The 20228-nt window shown below is 38.9% G+C and overlaps 1 protein-coding gene across 1 annotated transcript in view; it reads left to right on the top strand.

Moving 5' to 3' along the window:
- The window catches only part of CNBD1 (cyclic nucleotide binding domain containing 1), a 134156-nt gene that overhangs the window by 85863 nt on the left and 28065 nt on the right, over positions 1–20228 (top strand). The window contains exon 6 of the mRNA XM_011375929.1: positions 3351–3544. Within this exon, the coding sequence (XP_011374231.1) occupies positions 3351–3544 (194 nt within the window). The remainder of the gene's footprint in view (positions 1–3350; positions 3545–20228) is intronic.

The raw sequence follows: 20228 nt of genomic DNA, 5'->3' as shown, positions 1-20228 counted from the left end.
TCAAATCTCTACCAAACTAATTTTGATAGATTCATAAATCAACCAGCTACATTAATTTCAGGTTTAATGTTTGAACTGAACTTTGTAACAAAATGCTAAGAATTCTTTGGATCCCCTTTGAGATCCTTTATAAAATCTTTAAAATGATCATCTATGTTTATGTATATGTGTATATGTGTATATATATCCACACAAATACACATATACCATACTGTATGTATGTGTGTGTGTGTGTGTGTGTGTATAAAATTTAATACTGCATGCACACTCCTGTGTGTGTATGTGTTTTTATGGGTTTGCACACATGTGTATATCCTTCAGATATTGGAAATATATTTGAAGACATCCAGGAGCTAATGTGCTTTGTGACTTTTGATGTTACTTAATTATTCTGTGCCTTAATTTCTTCGTTTGAAAAACGGACTAAGGATAAATAACACTTTTGATGATTAAAGTATCAGTGATAGAGCACCTAGCACAGTGCATGGCAGATGACTGATGGTCAGTATGTGATAGCTGTGTTTCATGGCAAGTCTAGCATGTTTGGATAACAGGAATTACTATGTTTCAATTTTTGGAAATCTATAGAAAGGTTGTTTATTAATGAGCCATTTTTTTAGGAACAGTCTATCAACCTACTTATTAAGATTTAAGAGCAGTAACCTTATGGAGAAAAACTAGGGGAAGGTATCATTGCAGTTCTAATCAAGCACTATTATTTCGCTCAGCGATTAAGTGTCTTTTTTGATGAGTTTTATTTAAATTACACTCCATTTTCTTATGAACAACTGTAATATGAAATCTCTTTTCAGTCTTGTTTATGTTAAATAATGTTTATGCCATAAACATATATTTATAGGTCACATGTTGATTTTTTTTTATTTTTCAAAATTTTAAACTAACATATATTACTTTGAAATGGGCTTTCTTTCCACTTAAAATGAAACATCTGTGTAGGTCACACGTGTAGTCTTACTTTACCATAACTGAAACCATATTACTACCAAATACATTTTGAGGGAAAGAGAAAGGGGAGGGATGGGTTGCAGAGAGAGGGAGAGAGAATGTTGATGCTGCACTGACTTACAAGGGCCAGCACAGTGCTGTAGCCTGACCCAGTGCTGTTTAAATACTGCTGCTGGCTCTCCGAGCTGGGGCGAGATGCTTCATTTCTCAGTGCCTTCAGTGTGCTCAGTTATAACATGGGGGCAGTCATAGTAGTTGATTTATAGAATAGCTAAGAGGATAGAAAAAGTTAATAAGTGTATTATGTTTGGAACAGTGTCTGGCTTAAGACACAGAAAGAGGTCGAAAAAGGTTTATCATCATCTTGTAGTTGCACATTTTTTCCTACAGTTTTCCCCACTATGTTTGCATCATATTCTGTTCTATTGATATAAGTGTAGCATGAGGACATTGCACCCCTAAACACTTCAGTGTTTACCTAGATTCAATATTTGTTTCCAGTTGTTTATTTTTTTTAAGGCAAAATTTATATACGGTAATGTGCATAGTATTTGTACCTTAAGTGTATTGTTCAATGAGTTTTGACAAATACTGTAACACAGGGGTCCCCAACCCTTGGGCTGTGTACTGTCAGGAACCGGGCTGCACAGCAGGAGGGGAGCGGCGGGCCAGCGAGCTTTATCGGTATCTGCAGCCACTCCCCATGCCAGCATCACCGCCTCAGCTCCGCCTCAGATCCTCAGGCGTTAGGTTCTCATAGGAGCGCCGGTCCCTGGCGCCACAAAGGTTGGGGACCGTGGCTGTAACCCAAACCCCTTCACTGTCACCCCAGAAGTTTCCCTCTGCTTCTTCCCCGCCCCTCTCTGGCCACCTGCCAGAGGCAGCTGCTCTTCTGTCTTCCTTTTTCTTTTTCTAATATAACTCAGCTATCAGAACTCTATGATGAAATGAAACAGTGTGTATTCTTTTGGTGAAAGCCTTTCAGTCAGCACAGTATTTCTGAGATTCATTCATGTCACTTGAATCAGTGGTTCATTCATTTTATGGCTGAGTGATATTCCCATGTGTGTATATACAAGAGATTTTATGCATTTTCTTCTGCATGGACACCTGAGCCGTTTCTAGCTTTTAGCTATTCTGACAAAGCTGCTAGTAATATTTTTGTACATTTTTGTAATTGGTCGCAATCATTATTACTGTTATAAAATTTCACTGTCTTTTGCCTCTACAATGCACTTACTACAATGCACTTACTACAATGTAGTTCTCACACAGCTCACCCGATTGTTATTTAAAAGCAATATTCCTGCAGTGCCCTTGCCACATAGATTCGCTGTTTAGTGAGAAGTGATATTGCTACCCAGAAAGGAATCTGTTTTAAGCTTAGGCTTCAAAGCAAACACAACTCTTGCTTTAGAGAAGACTGAAAATCACTCTCCTGTAATCACTGTGCACAGATGGTGACCAAGAGAACCCCACTAATATGCCCTTAGTTTAGAGAAAAGCAGAGAAGGCAGGCAGTCAACATCTCTTAGGGCATAAAAAGAAACACAATTGTCCCTGAAAGTCAATTTGTGAAGTTTTTGTTTATAGCAAGTTAATAACACTTCATTCATTTGCTCCGGCTCTGTCAAGAGTTGAGAAATGGAGAGACAGCACCCGGTTCCCAGGCCTGCCTCATTTAAGGGACCAGCTTCAGAAGACCTAGAGCTGCCTTAAGCAAGCAGCATTCCAGTGCTCACAAGTGAACAGGCCTGCCAGACCGGCAGGCACGGAGTTGAATTTGAGGAATTGGGATCACACGACAGATTGTGGAGAGTTACGGTGTGAGCGGGAGCAATACTGGAGCAAACGCCCCTGCCGAGCTTTCAGTCGCCGTCCTCGCTGAGCTCTGCGGGTGACCGTCATCATCCCCAGAGCAAACATAAATGGAAATTGATAGTAGGTGGATGTTGTGACCAATGTAAAATAGGCAAAATGGCATTTTTGAGGGGAAGGTAAACATTTTAAAACTTCAAGGACTTTTCTGGTTCTACTTTTCCCATAATCTCTTAAATTTATATTTTGACGTGTTACCACGTTTCTTCCCTAGAATCCGATCAGTTGCATAGAGTGTTGATTACTATAACAGCCGTCAGGAAGGGATTCTATGAATGTGTAGACATATCTTTGTTGTTCTTGTTATTGAGTAAATTGTTTGTAAATGCCTCGGTGCTACAGCAAAGCTGCTATCATTGTATTAACTGAAAGGGACTGTGGAACGTGAAGTGCGTATAATGGTGTGATGTGAGTATAATGGCGTGTGGTCATCACGTCTTTATCTGAGAGCCTGGGATATAAGTCTGGGATATAAGTGTATCTCTTTTGGTTTTATTTTGTTACAGTGGTTGGAAACGATGGATTTTATGTAATACTGAAAGGCCTGGCTCGACCTCAAACACAGGTGTATAAGAATCTGCTTGAAGAAAGTGAGTCGACAGCCACTTTTATACCTCAGAGTTTCCACAGCTTTGTTTTCAGTGACAACTTAGAAAATGTGGTACTTGCTGAGATGCACACGCCTCCGTGCGACCCCATGGTAAGATCCGAATCTGCGCTCCTCCATCAACAGCGGGGTGTCACTGTGGTAGAACTCTGTCGCTTCCAGACGTTTAACTCCAGCTGTCTCTCACTTCAGTGAGTCCAGAAATATCTAAGATAATATAGCTTTTAAAAATAAAAACTACACTATTAACATTGAACTTGGTATTTGTTTTAAAATTTAATGAGGGATGCCTTTGGCAACATGTGGCCCATTGGCAGGGGTCTGTGGTATATTTGACAGTGGAGACAAGCCCGTGTCATTGAATCACCAAACGAGGAAGGAGGGTAGTTAGAGATAAGGGACATGGAACAGGGGACTTGAAGGGATGAGAGGACAGATTATGAAAGGCCTTTTAAATCGTGTTAAGAATGTGTGCTTAGCCTGTTTATCTCAAGAGCAATGCCAGGGTTATCAAAGAGTTGATTCCATTACAATCAGAAAGTCTTACTTGAAGAAAATCCTTCATTTATAGGTAATATTTCAAGACTACCAGCTGGTCAAAAAATAAAAAGTTCAGTATCTTTCTGGATCTCTAGATATTCCAGGTGGGGTCAGATCTGCTTTGCCAAGAATCATGACTGAAAAAGCCAGGTTTAGATTGCGGGTGGTAAAGATGTTCAGAGTAGAAAAAGCCAACGGAACCAATTCGAGCGCAGTTATTTAGCACTATAGAACCACAAAAGACCGTGAATAGCCCCCAGGTCCAGCTGGTTATATGGCCACACCTTCTAGGTCTGAGTAAGTGCTGTCTCTAATGTTTGCGCAGTAACGAACCCACCTAACGGCGCACTTCTCAGGCCGTATCCCCGCGGTTAAGGGGCCAGTGACTGGAGTTCGAACTCAGGAAGTGCGACGCCTCCAGCTTCGTTCTCTTCCGGCGTCATTTCGGCCGCTCAAGGTCTTCCGTGGTTCTGTGTTATTGTAGAATTGCTTTTCTGTTGTTGTAAAGAGTTCCACTGAGATTTCGATCGGGATTGCACTAAATCTGTACATCACTTTTGGTAGTATGGACATTAAAAAAATTTTTTTATAAATTAATTTTGACACTTTGAGATATAATTGACATGATACTGTGTAAGTTTAAGATGCACAATGTGTTTATTGATACATTTATATATTGCAATACGATTGCCACATAGCATTAGCTAACACCTATCATATTGCATTTAATACCTGTATCAAAAGACATGATTATCATTTCTTTTTTTGTGGTAAGAACAATTAAGATTTAGTTTTTAGAAACTTTGAAGTTTCTAATATAGTATTGTTGATTATAATCCCTGTCCTTGCGTGAGATCTCCAGGACTTATCTCCTAGGCGCAAGTTTGTGCTTTCAAACACTGTCTCCCATTTCTCTGTCCCCTCCCCGGGTAGCCACCACTGTACTATTTGTTTTTACTAGTTTGGCATTTAAAAATTCCACATATAAGTGAGATCATACAGTATTTGTCTTTCCCTGTCTGACTTATCTCACTTAGCATAATGTCCTTAAGGTCCATCCATGTTGTTGCAAATGGCAGGATTTCTTTCTTATGACTGAATGATATTCTATTGTGTATATGCACACACATGTATGTGTGTGTATATATATGTACATACACATGCCATATCTTCTTTCTTCATTCATCCATTGACAGACACTGAGGTTGTTTCCATATCTTGGCTATTGGGAATAATGCTGCAAACAATGGGCGTGCAGATATCTCTTTGAGATTCTGTTTTCATTTTCTTTGAATATATACTCAGCATTGGAATTGCTGGATCGTATGATAGTTCTATTTTTAATTTGGGGGAAATTCTATGCCATTTTCCATACCGGCCGAATCAGTTTACATTCCCGCCAGCAGTATATAAGGGTTCCTTTTTCTCTACTTCCTCACAGACACTTACTCTATCTTGTCTTGTTGATAATAGCCGTTTTAACGGGTATGAAGTAATTTCTCATTGTGGCTTTGATTTGAATTAATCTGATAATTAGTGATGTTGAGCATCTTCTCATATACTGTTGGCCATTTCGATGTTTTCTTTGGAAAAGTGCCTGTTTAGGTCTTCTGCCCATTTTTTAATTGGATTTTTGTTGTTTGTGTTGCTGAGTTGTAAGAGTTCTTTATATAGTTTGGGTATTAACCTCTTATCTGACATATGGTTTGCAACTATTTTCTTCCATCATATGGGGTTTTTTGTTGTTGTTGATTGTTTCTTTTGCTGTGAAAACTGGAACTTTACTGAATTCATTGGTTATTTCTATTATTATGTGTGTCCTTGAATCTAATCTCTTATAGACAGCTTATCACAGCCTCTCTCTCTCTTTAAATACATTTAGCCACACTGTCTTTTTATTGGGGGAATTTAACCTATTTACATTGAAAGTAATTATTGATAAGTGAGGACTTAATATTGTCATTTTTTAATTGTTTGCTGTCTGCTTTGAAGTTGTCCTCTTCCTCTCTTGTTGTCTTCCTTTGTTATTGGATGATTTTTTTGGTTGTGATTTGTTTCCATTCTTTTCCTTTTGTGTATGTGTATATATATATTGTAGGTTTTTCTTTGTGGTTACCTTGAGGCTTACATAAAATATCTTGTAGTTCTCTCTAAGTTGATAACAATTTAACTTCACTCACATGCAAAAATTGCATTTTTACTTTACTCCTCTTCAAGTACTTTTAGTCAGAGTTTACTTCTTTTTATATTGTGCACCCATAAACAGTTTTTTTTGTGGTTATAGTTATTCTTAGTATTTTTGTCTTTTCGGATTTGAAGGCATTTGCGTGCCACCATCACAGTGTTGCATTCTCCTGTATTTGACCATATATTTACCTTTACCAGAGAGAGTTACGTTTCCACATACTGTTCAGCGTGTTTTTGCTTCAATCTGAAGAAATCCCTTCAGCAGTTTTTCTAAGGTAGGTCTAGTTGTAATGAACTCCCTCAGTCTGTATTTGTTTGGGAAAGACTTTAATCTCTTTTTTCATTTTTAAGGATAGTTTCGCCAGGTATATTAGCAGTTTTTCTTTTAGTACTTTGAATAAGTCATTTGACTCTGTCCTAGGCTGCAGGTTTCTACTTAGAAATTCACTGATAATCTTATGGGGGTTCCATTTACTGCGACAAATTACTTTTTTCTTACTGCTTTCGAAATTCTCTGTCTTTGACTTTTGATAATTTAATCGTAATATGTCTTGAGTTAGACCTCTTTACATTCAGCCTATTTGGATTCTTTGGGCTTCTTGAATCTTGATGTCTGTTTCCTTCTCCAGCTTGGGAAATTCGAGGTCATGATTTCTTTAAGGAAGCTTTTTGTCCCTTTCTCTCTCCCTCCTCTGGGTGAGGTGCGCGTGCAGTAGTGGTGCTGGGCGTGGAGTGTACATGCACAGGACCTGGGGTGCCGGCCCTGGGGGGCGCATGTGGCTCCAGTCCTAGGAGGCATAGCAGCGTAGGCTCCGTCATCTCTGTTGGCCAAGACTGGGGCAGTCCTCAGTGGCGAGGGCTGCTGGTCCTGGTCCTGTTCCTGTGAAGGAGAACTCACAGTGCAGAGAATTCCTCTTGTCACTGGGTGGCACTGCCTGGGGAATGACCTGGGGCAGGTGGAACGCTTCTTCCTTTCTCTCTCTGACCAGTCTCAGTGTTGATGCTCCTGGGATGCTGCAGCTTCTTTATTGAATGCGAACACTCTTTTGTAGCTGTTGTAGTTCACTACTTTTAAATCGTTGTTTTTGTGAGGGCTGAATGGGACTTCTTGGTCCTCCACATTGCTGATATCCGTGATGCAGTTTTGATTTATTGTCTTGACTAAGATGAAGGAGGGTGAGGGGAGGGCAATCTCAGAGGCTTCCACTTGGCTTTTCTCACTGACAGCTCGTACTCCCAAGGCCAAGAAACCATCTGGGGATCTACCAAGTATCCACCAAATCATGCATTTAAGGTATATGGAAATTGCCATGAATTAGATATAATGACTCAGTGGAGCTACTGTGAACCAGACCTGGGCCAAAACTCCTTTTTTTTTTATGCATTCTTCATATTTCCTCACTGTAACAGGTGGCCATGAAGACACTTTATGTACCCAGGTTTTAAAGTCACTACTCCAGCTTTCATGGCTGTGAACACAACCCTATCTGTAGCTATGCTATCCTTATAATTAAATACCGTGCCAACTCCTTTGCTTTTTCTGTCTCATAACTGTCAAAGAGGAGGTTTTTTATGTTGCCATGGAAACCTTGAAATACATACCTCACCTTAAGTTGATGATTGATTTTCCTCAACCTTTCATTCTTTCTCCAGTGTATTGACATCCCCTAGCAACAGTCACTTTATTCTGTGGATCTTATAATTACTCACCCCCCAACATCACAAAGGTCTGAGATATTATGACTTTCAGTGCATTCTCTTCGGCCAACACCCCACCACTGTTCAACACCATGAGAAGTTTTATCAGTTGTACTGCTGCAGTGTGTCAGAGACCCTCAGTGCTACAGTGATGGGGTTTTCATTGCAAGCTGGCTGGCAGGCAGTTCACAGCTCTAAAGTTCTTTTTTTTTTTTTTCTTTGTACTTCTGATAGAATATTTGAAAAAGGATAGAAATAAAGACTGACAATTTTGTTAACTGTCAGCAACTGTAGAGCTTTTGCTGTCATTAAAGTCTGCTGAAGGACAATTATGTGACTTATTCACTAAATTTATCTTAGATTACCAAAAATGTAAATTATGTTTGCTGACATGGCGCCCTATAGAAAATTTGAGTTATATTTATAAAACGTGTTGCTCTTTTCCTAATTTTAGTAACTGGCCTTTCTGTGTGTTTATTTAATGGGACTTTTACAAGTAAAAATATTACTATTTCCAAATAGTTGTGCTCAAAAGAGTTTTTTTGGCTTTTCATAAATAACCAAAGGGTTATATATATATATATATATATATTTTTTTTTTTCTCCATCTGTTTGCCTTCTTTGCCGTTATTTGCTTTTTTATTGTGTTATATCAGAGAACCAAACTACAAAGAAGAAAAAAAAATATCTTCACTCTTCAATTTTACCCTCTAACAGTTTAGTTGACAAGTCGGCATCATCCGAGTAGAGTGAACATAAGGTGAAAACCGTACAGTCTGAGGATCAAATTCATTTTTCATGAGATAACTACGATGCTAACACAGAGCACAAACATTTACTTCCTGCTGCAGACATAAAGTGCACTAAAAACAATAGTGCAGTGCAGATGTATGGAAATCATTTTTGTTTTTGCCTTTTTTGATATTGATTTATACATTAAAACAAAAAGCTTTTTTATTATAGAGCAGATATATGTCATAAGAGTAATAGTGTAGCGTAGCTTTTTGAAATCAGCTTTTTAAACAGACTTTCCTCATTTGGCCACTTACTAACTGTGCTGCACTGGACAACTTAAGACTTAATTGCTTCATATAAAAAATGGGAATAACAAAAGTACCTACCTCAGGAAATTTTGTGAAGATTACATGAGAAAATGTAACTGTGTTTCTGGCACAGGATATGGGTTTAACAAATAATAGTGAATTTTTTTATTCCTACTGTTATTATTATTGTAATTGAATCAAATTAAGAATAAAAATATTAAGAACATGTCTACATACTGTCGGATGGTGAACTCTTCCCCAGCTTTGACCGTGGCTGCTCTCTGGAGTCAGGCAGCACCCTACGCAAGGCCCTAAGTCAAATCCCCTGGGAAGTCACTCCAGGCACGACACATGCAGCTGGGCCTCCTCCGTGGTGAGCGTACTCGCTGTGTCCAGAATCACTTCCCTTCCCTTCCCACACGAGAACCCCACTCGTGAGTGCCCACTGAGGAGCCATGGCTGTGGGGGAGAAGCCTCCACACGGCACGGGGACGCTCTGCTCCCACCCCTCCTCTTTCTTGCTCTTCCTTTCTCTGCTCGCATACCTGAGACCGGAACATGGAAGGTCCTGCCTCACTTCGCTGGTTAATCCATGAGACTCTCCTTACATCTCACTCATTGGTTAGGTTGTCAGGAAGCTTGGTCAGTTTTACGATTGGGATATCTTTCTCATCCATGATCTTGAAACTCAGCTTTGGATCTCGTTTTACATGGCTGTGTGTGTAACCATCATTGCTAATTAATGTGTGCTTTCTGAACACAGTTCAGTTTCGCCGTAACTATCTAGCCTCGTCACAATCTCCAAAATCTGTTTTCATTACATATCGAATCGAAGCATATTGTCTCTACCTTGTTGATACTTACATGCTTAACAGATTATGTAGGACACCCATATGCATCCACATCAAGACGGAGCTGTCCTTCTTGATGTCCTTTAGAGAGAGAAGGTAGAGAACAAGAGAAATACTCTCTGCCATTCAAAATGATAGAGGCGAAGATAAAAGCACAGGACTCAGATGGCGGCACTTCTCAGCTTGAATCCTGCCCTGCTAGTTACTGCCGTTTGACCTTGGACGTGTTCCTGCATTTTCTGCACCTCTGTTTCTTTATCTGCAAGATTGGTTTAGTGGCAGTAAGAATACTAATAATATCTTCCTCAGAGTGCTGGTTTGAAGATTAAATAAGATGATTCATGGAAGTGCTTAACACAAAATAAGGGCTCAGAGATGTTCTGCTTTGATCATTACATATTAGTAATAGGTATGAGTGGCCAAGTAAACTTAGTAGGCAGCAGTTAATATTTGAGCTTAAAGGAAAGAGTAGTACCTTTTGGCAGGATGTAAAGAAGATAGATTGAAAAGATTAGATTTTAAATGGATAGACTGAACAGATTTGGGAAAACATTTTCTGTGGTTTTAAAGGGCTGTTACGAAAACTAAGTCAGAATTCACAGAATATTTTTGGTGTCAACGAATAAGTTATATTACTGGAATGATACATTCTTCTAAAGGAATATTTTGGAGATAGGGTTAAAAAAGAGGCAGGAGAGTACACAACCTCAAATTTAAGGTTTAAGGAATTTGTGCTTATTTGGACATCACTTGAAATCACAGATATTGACTTATATCCACATTAGCATTTAACACAACAATTTACATGTGGCACATTTTTGAAAGAATGACAATAGAAGCATCTAGCATGGTGCTTGGTACATGATGAAGAGCGAACAATTATATGATCACTGCTATGGTTCGGGAGTGATGATTATAAAGGCATTAAATCCACAGTGATTAAATTAGTTTGTGCCTGTCTAAATCAAATGGTCTCAGTCATGTGATACAAGGACCAGTGCATAAAGAAAACAGTGATATTTATTTACAATCAGTTTGGCAACTATAACTGTACCATTTATACTCTTATTAAAATAGGTAAAGGCAATGGCTCTGTTTCCCATTGTAATTGTATAAATTGGGTAACCAGAGATAATAAGCACATGTGCATAATTTAATTGCTGGCTGCATAAATTTTATTGTTGATATTTAGATTAATTCCTACGTTTTGTGGGAATAAACACCCTCTCAAAGACATTCTTTACTAGCTTGTATCAATTCCAGCCAGCCAGTCAGTAACCAGCTATTTGAGTGGGGATTGGTGGTGGTGGGCCGTGGGGACCGGTGAAACCAACTTGCTGCCAGTATGTGTGTGTCCTTAATTTGGGGTGAAACTATTTTAAGCAAACTAATCACTCAACCATTGCATCCCAATTTCTCAATCTCCCAACTACAAAATATTTCTAATCTGTGTTATCAGTGCAGATTGTATCTTTCTTAGCCTAGGGTAATTGAGCCATGAGGATCTTACTCATACTGCCCAGTACATTTCAGATTTTATCAGATATTTGGGTAAAATCTGGACAGACTTCAGAGGCATTGGTCCCAGTCCAGACTTCTGCTGATCCCCTCCATGTCTTATCTCGTTTATTCAGACTGTCTTGAATGGTTCTCTGATGCTGATCTTCCTGGACATCTATCCCAATCCCCAAAATCAAGGTGACTTCCGTGACATTGGGGAACATACTTTTTCAGTTGCCTAGTATAGTATTTCAGGAACTTTTAAGGTGTTCAATAAGAATAAATTAAATTAATTTCAGTTGAATTTAATTAGAGCCTTCAAAATATCAAAGATATCTGTGAAATGAGTTTTGATTCCATTAAATTAATTGCAAATAATAGAGGATTTAATCCCTATCGATTTAGAGTTTCTGTTTTCATATGCTTAAGACATTTATTTTGTCTTAATTGATGTGTTTAAAATACATACAATTATTTTGTATTTATAATTGATACAAATTTTAGAATATTCAAAAGTTAAAAAAGTCACTTAGGAAATATTTTTGCTATAAAAATGGATTGGAACTTAACATTTAATTGTCTCTCCAGTTCTTTAAAAGTTTAATAGAAATATCTTGCGATTTAGTTACAACATGATTGTATTTTTTATCATACTACATGTACTGGCCTTTTATTTTCAGAGAGTTCAGGTGTGGTATATAACTGAAAATAAACAAGTTTACTACTATTTGAAAATAAATTACAGGAAGAGTAAAAATTACACTGTTTATATCTAGAAATAAGTTTAAACAAAGAGGTGAAGTTCTTTATATTGAAAATTACAAAACATTAATGAAAGAAACTGAAGAAAACACAAATAAGTGGAAAGATAGTCCATGCTTATGGATCAGAAGAATCAATATTGTTAAAAGATCTGTACTCCCCAAAGAAATCTATAGATCCCAATCAAAATTCCAAAGGCATTTTTCAAAGAAATAGAGTAAATAATCCTAAAATTAATACAGGACAACAACAACAACAACAACAACAAAACAGAATAACCAAAGCAATTTTGAGAATGAAAAACAAAACTGGAGGCATCATGCACCCTGATTTCAGTAAATGGTATTGGGAAAACTGGACCAGTGATTTATAAAGTACACAAAAATTAACTTGAAATGGATTAAAGGCTTACTTAAAACTATAAAACCTCTAGAACAAGGTGTAGTTGGTTAGTGCCTTGACATAGGTCTTGGTGATTATTTTTTTGAATCTGACACCAAAAGCTGTTATCAAAAAGATTAGAGATAACAAATATTGGTGAGTACGTGGAGAAAAGGGAATCCTCATGCACTGTTGATAAGAATGCTAATTGGTGCAGGCAATATGGAAAACAGTATGGCAGTTCCTCAAAAATTAAAAATAGAACTACTGTATGATTCAGCAATTCCACTTTGGGTATTTATCCAAAGAAAAAGAAAACACTGATTTGAAAAGATATGTGCACCCCCGTGTTTATGCAGCATTATTTACAGTAGCCAAGATATGAAAACAACCTAAGTGTCCATAGACAGATGAATGGATAAAGAAGATGTGGTACATATATACAATGGAATATTATTCAGCCATAAAAAAGATGAGATCTTGCCATTTGTCACGACATTATGCTAGGTGAAATAAGACAGATAGAAAGACAAATACTGTATGCTCCTTCTCTGTGGAATATATAAAACAGACCAAAGCTCATAGAGACAGAGGACATATTGGTGGTTGCCAGAGGTGGGGGCGGGGTGGTGGTGGGCGGGGGAAGTAAAGAGAATTTTACTGTCTATGTGATGTTCTTACAGCTCCTCTATTATAGAAGCAATAAAGACGTTTGCGTGTGTATATTAAGTCTGTTTAATAAAAAGACTTCACATGTAGGCATTAACTCAGGTATATCTCATTTCACAAACATAAACTTAATAGAAATAAAGCTTTCAACAAATTTGTTTCAATCAATATTTCCCCCAATCATTTTTTTAAAAAAGGTCGTTTCTCATTTGGCCATTTTATTCGGAAGACACCAAAATATATTCAAGTATGCTATTGTTTTTTTCAACTTTTTAAATAGTGGCTATAAAAGAGCTGGTAAACATTTACAAATTTATAGAAGAGTTAAAGTAGGTATTAATATTATAACACTTATTTAGAGGTAGAGAAGTAAGTGCAGCTTCTGGTTTGTGAATGTTTGCATGTCTGCTGCGAAATGCCTGTTTCATTCTGTGTTCATTTTGCTCTCAGGCTTTTGTCTATTTGATTATTAATTTCTAAGATCTTTGAGTATAGTGGTGATTTAATTTTTTTTGCTCATGATTTCTATTTCTTAGCAATTTTGCTTTTTTTTGCATTGTAACAGGTTCTATTTAATTTCCAAATTAAAAATTCAGGTTTTAAAATTTTCCATTTTCTCAATTTCTTTATGAAATTAACTAAATTTGGAAAATCATGTTTATTTTATTTTTGAGTCCAGAGACTCTTTGGCCTCTATCATGGTATCTGCTTAAGAAACTTTCTTATATTTTTAAGGCTTTATTTTTGTTTAGAGCAGTTTTAGGTCCACAGCAAAACTGGGAGGAAAGTAGCCCCACCCCCTACCTGCACAGTACCCCCCCATCGGCGTCCCCCACTGGAGGGGTACCCTTGTTACTGCTGACGAGCTTACACTGACACCACAGTCACCCAGAGTCTACATATTTAGGGGGTACCCTTGTTACTGCTGACGAGCTTACACTGACACCGCAGTCACCCAGAGTCTACATATTTAGCTTTTGTATTCCCAAACTCTTTGATTTATTCTGTCTCAAGGGGCAATTCACTTGTGTGTACTGAGGTGTCATTGACATGGCTCATCATCCCGGGTCCTTCAAGCAGCTGTGCAATTGTACACTGTGACTCCAAACTTCTTGAGTACATGTTAGAAAAGCAACTTTCCTTCTTCCATGTGACTGTCACTTGTTCTCATCCTGCCCAAATCGTTGACAGTAAATGCCCTGACACCTCAAAACTACCACTATATAAACAACCTACATCATCTTATATTTGCAAGATTGTGCTTTTATTTTTGTAAAAATTAGTTTTCTCACTGGATAATTAAACAGGAGAAGGCATCCCAGCTGCCGTTAGCCCTAGGCAGATATTTTAGGGCTAGTAAACAGATCTCTCATTTGTAAGGATCATTCTTTCAACTTTCAGTATTACATAAATATGATGGTTCAGGTAAAACAGGTTCATTGTTTAAAAGTCCAACAGGTTCTTGAACTGATATCTCATAGGTATACGTTTGATTTCATTTACTGCCAATTTCTTCTCCAGAAAGTTTTACAGAACTACTGCTTTAAGATTGCAATTTATTTTTTCGTCACTATTTATAATTTTAATTTTTTTCAGTAGACATAAAATAGTGAAAAGATGAGGGTAAAAGCACTGGCAAGCCTGTTCCACTACTAATTTTTCTACTACTTCTGGATTAAGCTTATTTATAGTTTTTCATTTCCCAAGTTATAATTTCTATGATCTTTCTGTCATTTTTCATACTGAGAATGGGAAGCTTTGGGTTTAGTTATTAGCAAAGTAGATGATGCCAATGAATGTCAGAATTTTTGACAGTAACATAAACTTTAAGTATGGCTTGTCACTATATGAATAAAGAAGGTTTTTTTCTTCTTACAGTTGAAATCCATTTCATGAAACTTGGCGAGAGAATTTGGTTTTTACTTCTAAGTTAAGAGAGTTTTGAATGTATGTAATATAAACTCCTATTGATAATGGCTTAAGCGATAATATGTTCTGCCCCATGAAGGAAATCTGGAGATAGATGGTTCAGGAGTTTGTTCATTTAGGGCCGTACAACGTTGTCTGGACTCAGGGGCTTCCCCATCTTTCCATCCTGCCATCCTTAGAATGCTGGCTTTCCTCCTCAGACTCGCTTCTCAATTGTTGTCACTATTTTTTGCTCATTATAAGTCACCCGGTCTATTGTATTTTGTCCTAGCATCCAGAATGGACTAAAATAGTCCGCCTTTCAACTCCAAATTGACAGAGGTGGATGTGATCACATTACTAACTTAGGCTAATCACGATTCGGCCCAAGGCTTAGTCCATGATCTGGGTGCTCTTCAGCCTGCTGCCGGAGCAGCCAGGCTTCTGGTAGCAAGCAGGGCAGACGCGGGACGAGCTGCGGAGCAGAGCAGATGCTGTGTTTCCCGCATGGGCTCCTCGGCAGCAGTCTGACGTCGAGCGAGCCTTGCGACCATCCTGCAGGCCGGCCGAGCTCTCCACATCACAGGGCCCTCGAGGCCCTTAGTGTAATTTCAGTTGCCTAATTTTTGTGGCCTTGTTTTTCTGATATTTTTGCGTATTGAGCATGGTCGGTACCTTTGTAATATGACAGTCTTTCTTAGAAAATGGATTGACCCTCTGTCTAGGCACTATGTAGCATTTGTCCTTTCCAAATGTCGTGGCACCGCTCAGCGGCAGATGGCTGTGCATATGTTTGCTCGTGCCGTGTTCCCAGTTTTACTCTGCAGTCACTCTCGGACAGCTGTCATGGCCCTCGGAAGTGTGGGCAGAACACGCACTGCTCCCCACGCTGGCTGGCTTTCCGGCGCCATCTCTCACACAGAGAACTCTTCTGCATTTACCTTTTAATATTGTACTTCTGAGTAAGATTTCTTTGAAGAAAATATTTTTCAAGCGGAAGGGGTGGATAGATTAGAAAGCAGCATTGTGGAGTCCATCTTGATTGTGATATCTGATAGCAGATTCCTGTGTTCCCACATAAATTGATGATAACGTGAGCATTTTTGATGGAACAATACAGTCGTTTAGATTAAATTTATTGTGTCCCTTCTAACATTCATTTCTGTTTTTTTTATGCTGTTATAACCAGAGTTATATTCATTATTGTGATAAAAAAATAATCTTAAACTGTGGTTCAAGATATACAGGTCCTATGTAGGAAAAAGGAAACATGTTCTTTCTTTGTGTATTTACTTAAACATGAAACAAAGTGTACTTTTCCCTTATATCCAATTCTATGAAATTTGTCATCTATTCGACATCAAACAATGAAATTGACTTTCAATATTTTGTTAGTACGATAAGAGTTTTAACATTTTTCAACATCAATTACGTTTTTATTTCAATGATTATATTTACATGAAGAAAGACAATTTCATATCTAGACTCTGTAAACTTCTTTATAATCAGAGGAGCAATTAGTTATTTTACTTAGAGAATAAGTTAGTAGAAGCATACAGTTTATTCTTTCACTGATTATTTTAATGTAGTTAAGTCAACAAACCTTAAATAGTCACCCACTCAGTGACATGTGTTAATTGCAGAGTACGGCATGTTACGAAATTGGCGTTGTTCTTGTTCTCAAATTTAAAGTCTAGTATGCAGTGTTTATAAAGCTTTGTTAGATGTTATGGGGAATCTAAAACTTAGGTTAATTTTTTTTTTTTGTCACTAAAGGTTTTCAATCTAGCTGGGGACTGAATGCATGTGCACATGCAAATCATATAACAACAGAAGTTAGTCTCTGCTGAAGTGCTGACTTGCTGGGACAGAAAGTTCTGTGGGATGTCAGAGGTGGGGAGGTTGCCGCGGGGTGAGTGGTGAACAGTGCCTGTGGGGACGTGGGAGCTTGTGAAAGCTTCAAAGATCAAGGAGCATCTGACTGTGCGGGAATGGGGAGGGCAGGTGAGTTTTCCATGAAGAATCCTCTTTTGAGCAATGATTTCGAAGCGCAAATGAGTAAACATCTGGCAGGTGTGAAGTTTGGAAAATTCAGTGGTGAATGGATAGAAGGCAGGTCTAGAGAAGGAAGAGAGGAGAGAAAGGGGTGGGCTGGGGCTAAGCCAGACCGAGGGCGCAGCCGCAGTAAACTGAGGGCGAGGGCAGGAGTTTCGCGTACCCTCTCTTCCCCCGTCCTCAGCCACAGAGCCACACTCCACCCTTCTCCACCTGGCTCTGCGCCCCAAGGCTAGCCTGTGGGATTGAGAGGAGGGCCCTTAGGCCCGGGCCTGCAGCTGGATTCCATTCAGGGGGAGCCCCAGCCAGAGACCAGAAAGAGGCAGGAGAGTGGAGGTCAAGGTGTCTATGCCCTGGCTCCCTCTCTGCATTGTTGCTGGCTCAGTCTCTCACCCGAAGGCCTCAGCTCCTGTCACATGGCCCGCCCCACACAGCTCTTCCAGTGCTCAGTTTCTCCCTTGTCAGGCCTGGAGGGCAGGGTGCTTGTGTGTTGCCCTTCTAGTGAACTAGTTAAAATGTTGAAAGAAAAATTTACCAACCTAGAATTCTCTATCCTGGGAAATTGTCCTTCGAAACTGAAAAAGAAGTAGTCTTTCTCAGACAAATGAAAATTGAGGGAATTTGTTGCTGGTATACCTGCCTTGAAATAAATGTTAAAAGAAATTCTTTAGAGAGAAAGGAGAAGTGATACAGGTCAGAAACTGGCTCCACGTAGAAGAAGAGCATTGGAGAAAGGGTAAGCGAAGGCTAGTATCCTCATTTAAAAAAGACAAAAGTAAGACTCGGAAGGCGAAGTCGCTTCCACAGAGTGACACTGCTGGCAGATGGCAGAGCCAGTCACAGACCTCATGCCGTAGGGTTGTTACGAGGCTTCAGCGATCTCACGTTTGTGAAGTCCTGACACGGTTGTACTGCAGGGAACACTTATGTCTTTATTAAACAGAATAAGACAAAAGAGACGGATGGTGCAGGATTAGTGTGTATATACAATATCAGTTTTCTTACATGATCAATGACTAACAGAAACGTAGTTGTAAATTAAGAAAACTGTAGCTATGTCCACCTGAGGGTGGCGGGGAGGAGTGGGGAGAAGGTAGATGGGGTAAAGGGGGTCAAATATGTGGTGACAGAAAGAAATCTAACTATGGGAGGTGAACACAGTGTGTGTGTGTGTGTGTGTGTGTATTAAGGCCTATATATACTATATAGCAGTAACACCTTACTATTAAAGTATACAGTTGAAACTTATTGGATTTCGTTAACCAATGTCACCATAAAAAAATAATTAATTAATTACAAAAAGGAAAAAAAAAAATAAGCAGTTACTTGAATAACCACGTGCTTCGGCATTTTGAACCCAAGCCCCCTGGTGGCTTGGGAGGCTAATTCGCCTCGCCCAGCCCCAGACCACAAAGCAGACTGATGCAGGCATCCCACGCTGCTCATGGTTTATTTCTGCTTCTGCAAATCCATCCCTTCTTGCCCTCTTTGAGCCAAGAGTTTTAAGTACCAACATTGTCTTTCCATGTCTAAAGATCAGTAATTTTTTGGAAGAAAAGATTTTATTTGGTTCGATTTAACAATTTTTTCTCCACTCGAACCATAAGTCTTTTGGATGTTCTTTTGAGTCCTGACATCTTGCAAAAACATACAATAGTAATTTCTCTGAAGTTGGCTTTATGTTTTGTCAGAAGTTCCTCCAGCCGGTTGCCTCGTGTAGTGCACTGTTTTTCTTGAGAGTTATTTGGTCAAGCAACAGACAGCCTCTGTTTTATTCAAGTGTGTTTGGACATCTCAGTTCACCCCCAGTCCTTTGTAATGGTGCTCTGTTAATACACCAGTCTTTCCTTTGGAAAAGGTTGGAATTAAACCACCCATTAATTTCAGATGTATCTGAGGAATGAGTTGCAAGCACACTGTTTTGACCGTGACAAGCATTTCCTTCGTGACTGGTGCGTTGTTCTTCATGGGTTAGTTACTGTCACTGGAGTGAGGATGCAAGTTAGAGTGTCATAGGCCTGAAGTTTCTGCTTTTCCTCACATTGGCGATGGCAAAAAATCTAAATCCTTTTAGGCATAGTTCAAAAACTACGCTTTGTCCCTAGTAAATGACTTATTAAACACAGTATAGAGGATGACTGAACATTGTTTTTTGTGATTATTAAAATACATAAAACTAGATTCTGAATAGCAAAAGCATTCTGGTTGAGTCTCAGGCTAGGCTTCTTCCCTTTAAATAACATTACTTTTCAAGTAGAGATTTAATTCTTTTATTTTCTTTCCCTGCTTTTAAGAATCCCATTACCATCTGTCCTGGTCAAACTCAGGAATATCAGCTTGCAGCTTGGTTCTGCTAGTTGAGATAGATCTTCATGAAATTTACCACTGTAGCATCTGAACTTTTCAAATGCTTTAAGAGATCCTTATCTGTTTTGTTAAAGGCTTATGTTTTGGCATTTTCTTTATGGTCAGTTCAGTTCCACAGACATTTTGAACTCCTATGTGTTTGTTACTGAGATAAGGAAATTGCCTTGGCTTTGAGAAGATGGCGTGGTGAGCATGGCTAGAAATGCAGCTGCCAGCTTCTGTCTACTGCTGTGGTTAGGGTGACTAAAGTGAGCACCTGTTGTTGTGGGAGCAGAAAGTCAGATGATGAGGTCTCACTTTGAGAATGGGGAATGAATCTCGTCGATTTAAGTGGAACTCCTTTTATACATGTTCATTGTATGATGTCATCTGAAATGTACGCTCAAACCCATGGTGATGTGTGGTGGTCTCAACCCCAGTAAACTCATCGCGAGTTGACAATGTCATAAGTTGAAAGTGCATTTCATACAGCTAACCTACTGAACATCACAGCTTGGTCTAGCTGACCTTAAACATGCTCAGAACCCTTGCGGTAGCCCACAGCTGGGCAAAGTCATCTCGCCGCCACGCCCAGCATCATGAGAATGCACCACACCACGTACTGCTCTCTTGGGAAAAGGCCAAAATCCAGAATTCAAAGTATGGCTTCTACCGGATGTGTAATTTCTTTTCACATAGTCAGAAAGTTGAAAACTGTAAGTCAAACCGTTGTAAGTGCAAGACTGCCTCTACCACAGTGTCCTTGTCAACTCTGATGACCATAATTCACTTCTCTTTTATAAGCTTGTCGTTTATATGCACATTGTGTGTGTGTGT

The sequence above is a fragment of the Pteropus vampyrus genome, unplaced genomic scaffold (genome assembly GCF_000151845.1).
Source record: "Pteropus vampyrus isolate Shadow unplaced genomic scaffold, Pvam_2.0 Scaffold280, whole genome shotgun sequence".
Lineage (NCBI taxonomy): Eukaryota > Metazoa > Chordata > Mammalia > Chiroptera > Pteropodidae > Pteropus > Pteropus vampyrus.
The sequence above is the reverse complement of the archived record's forward strand: the minus strand, read 5'-3'. Positions and strand labels throughout refer to the sequence as shown.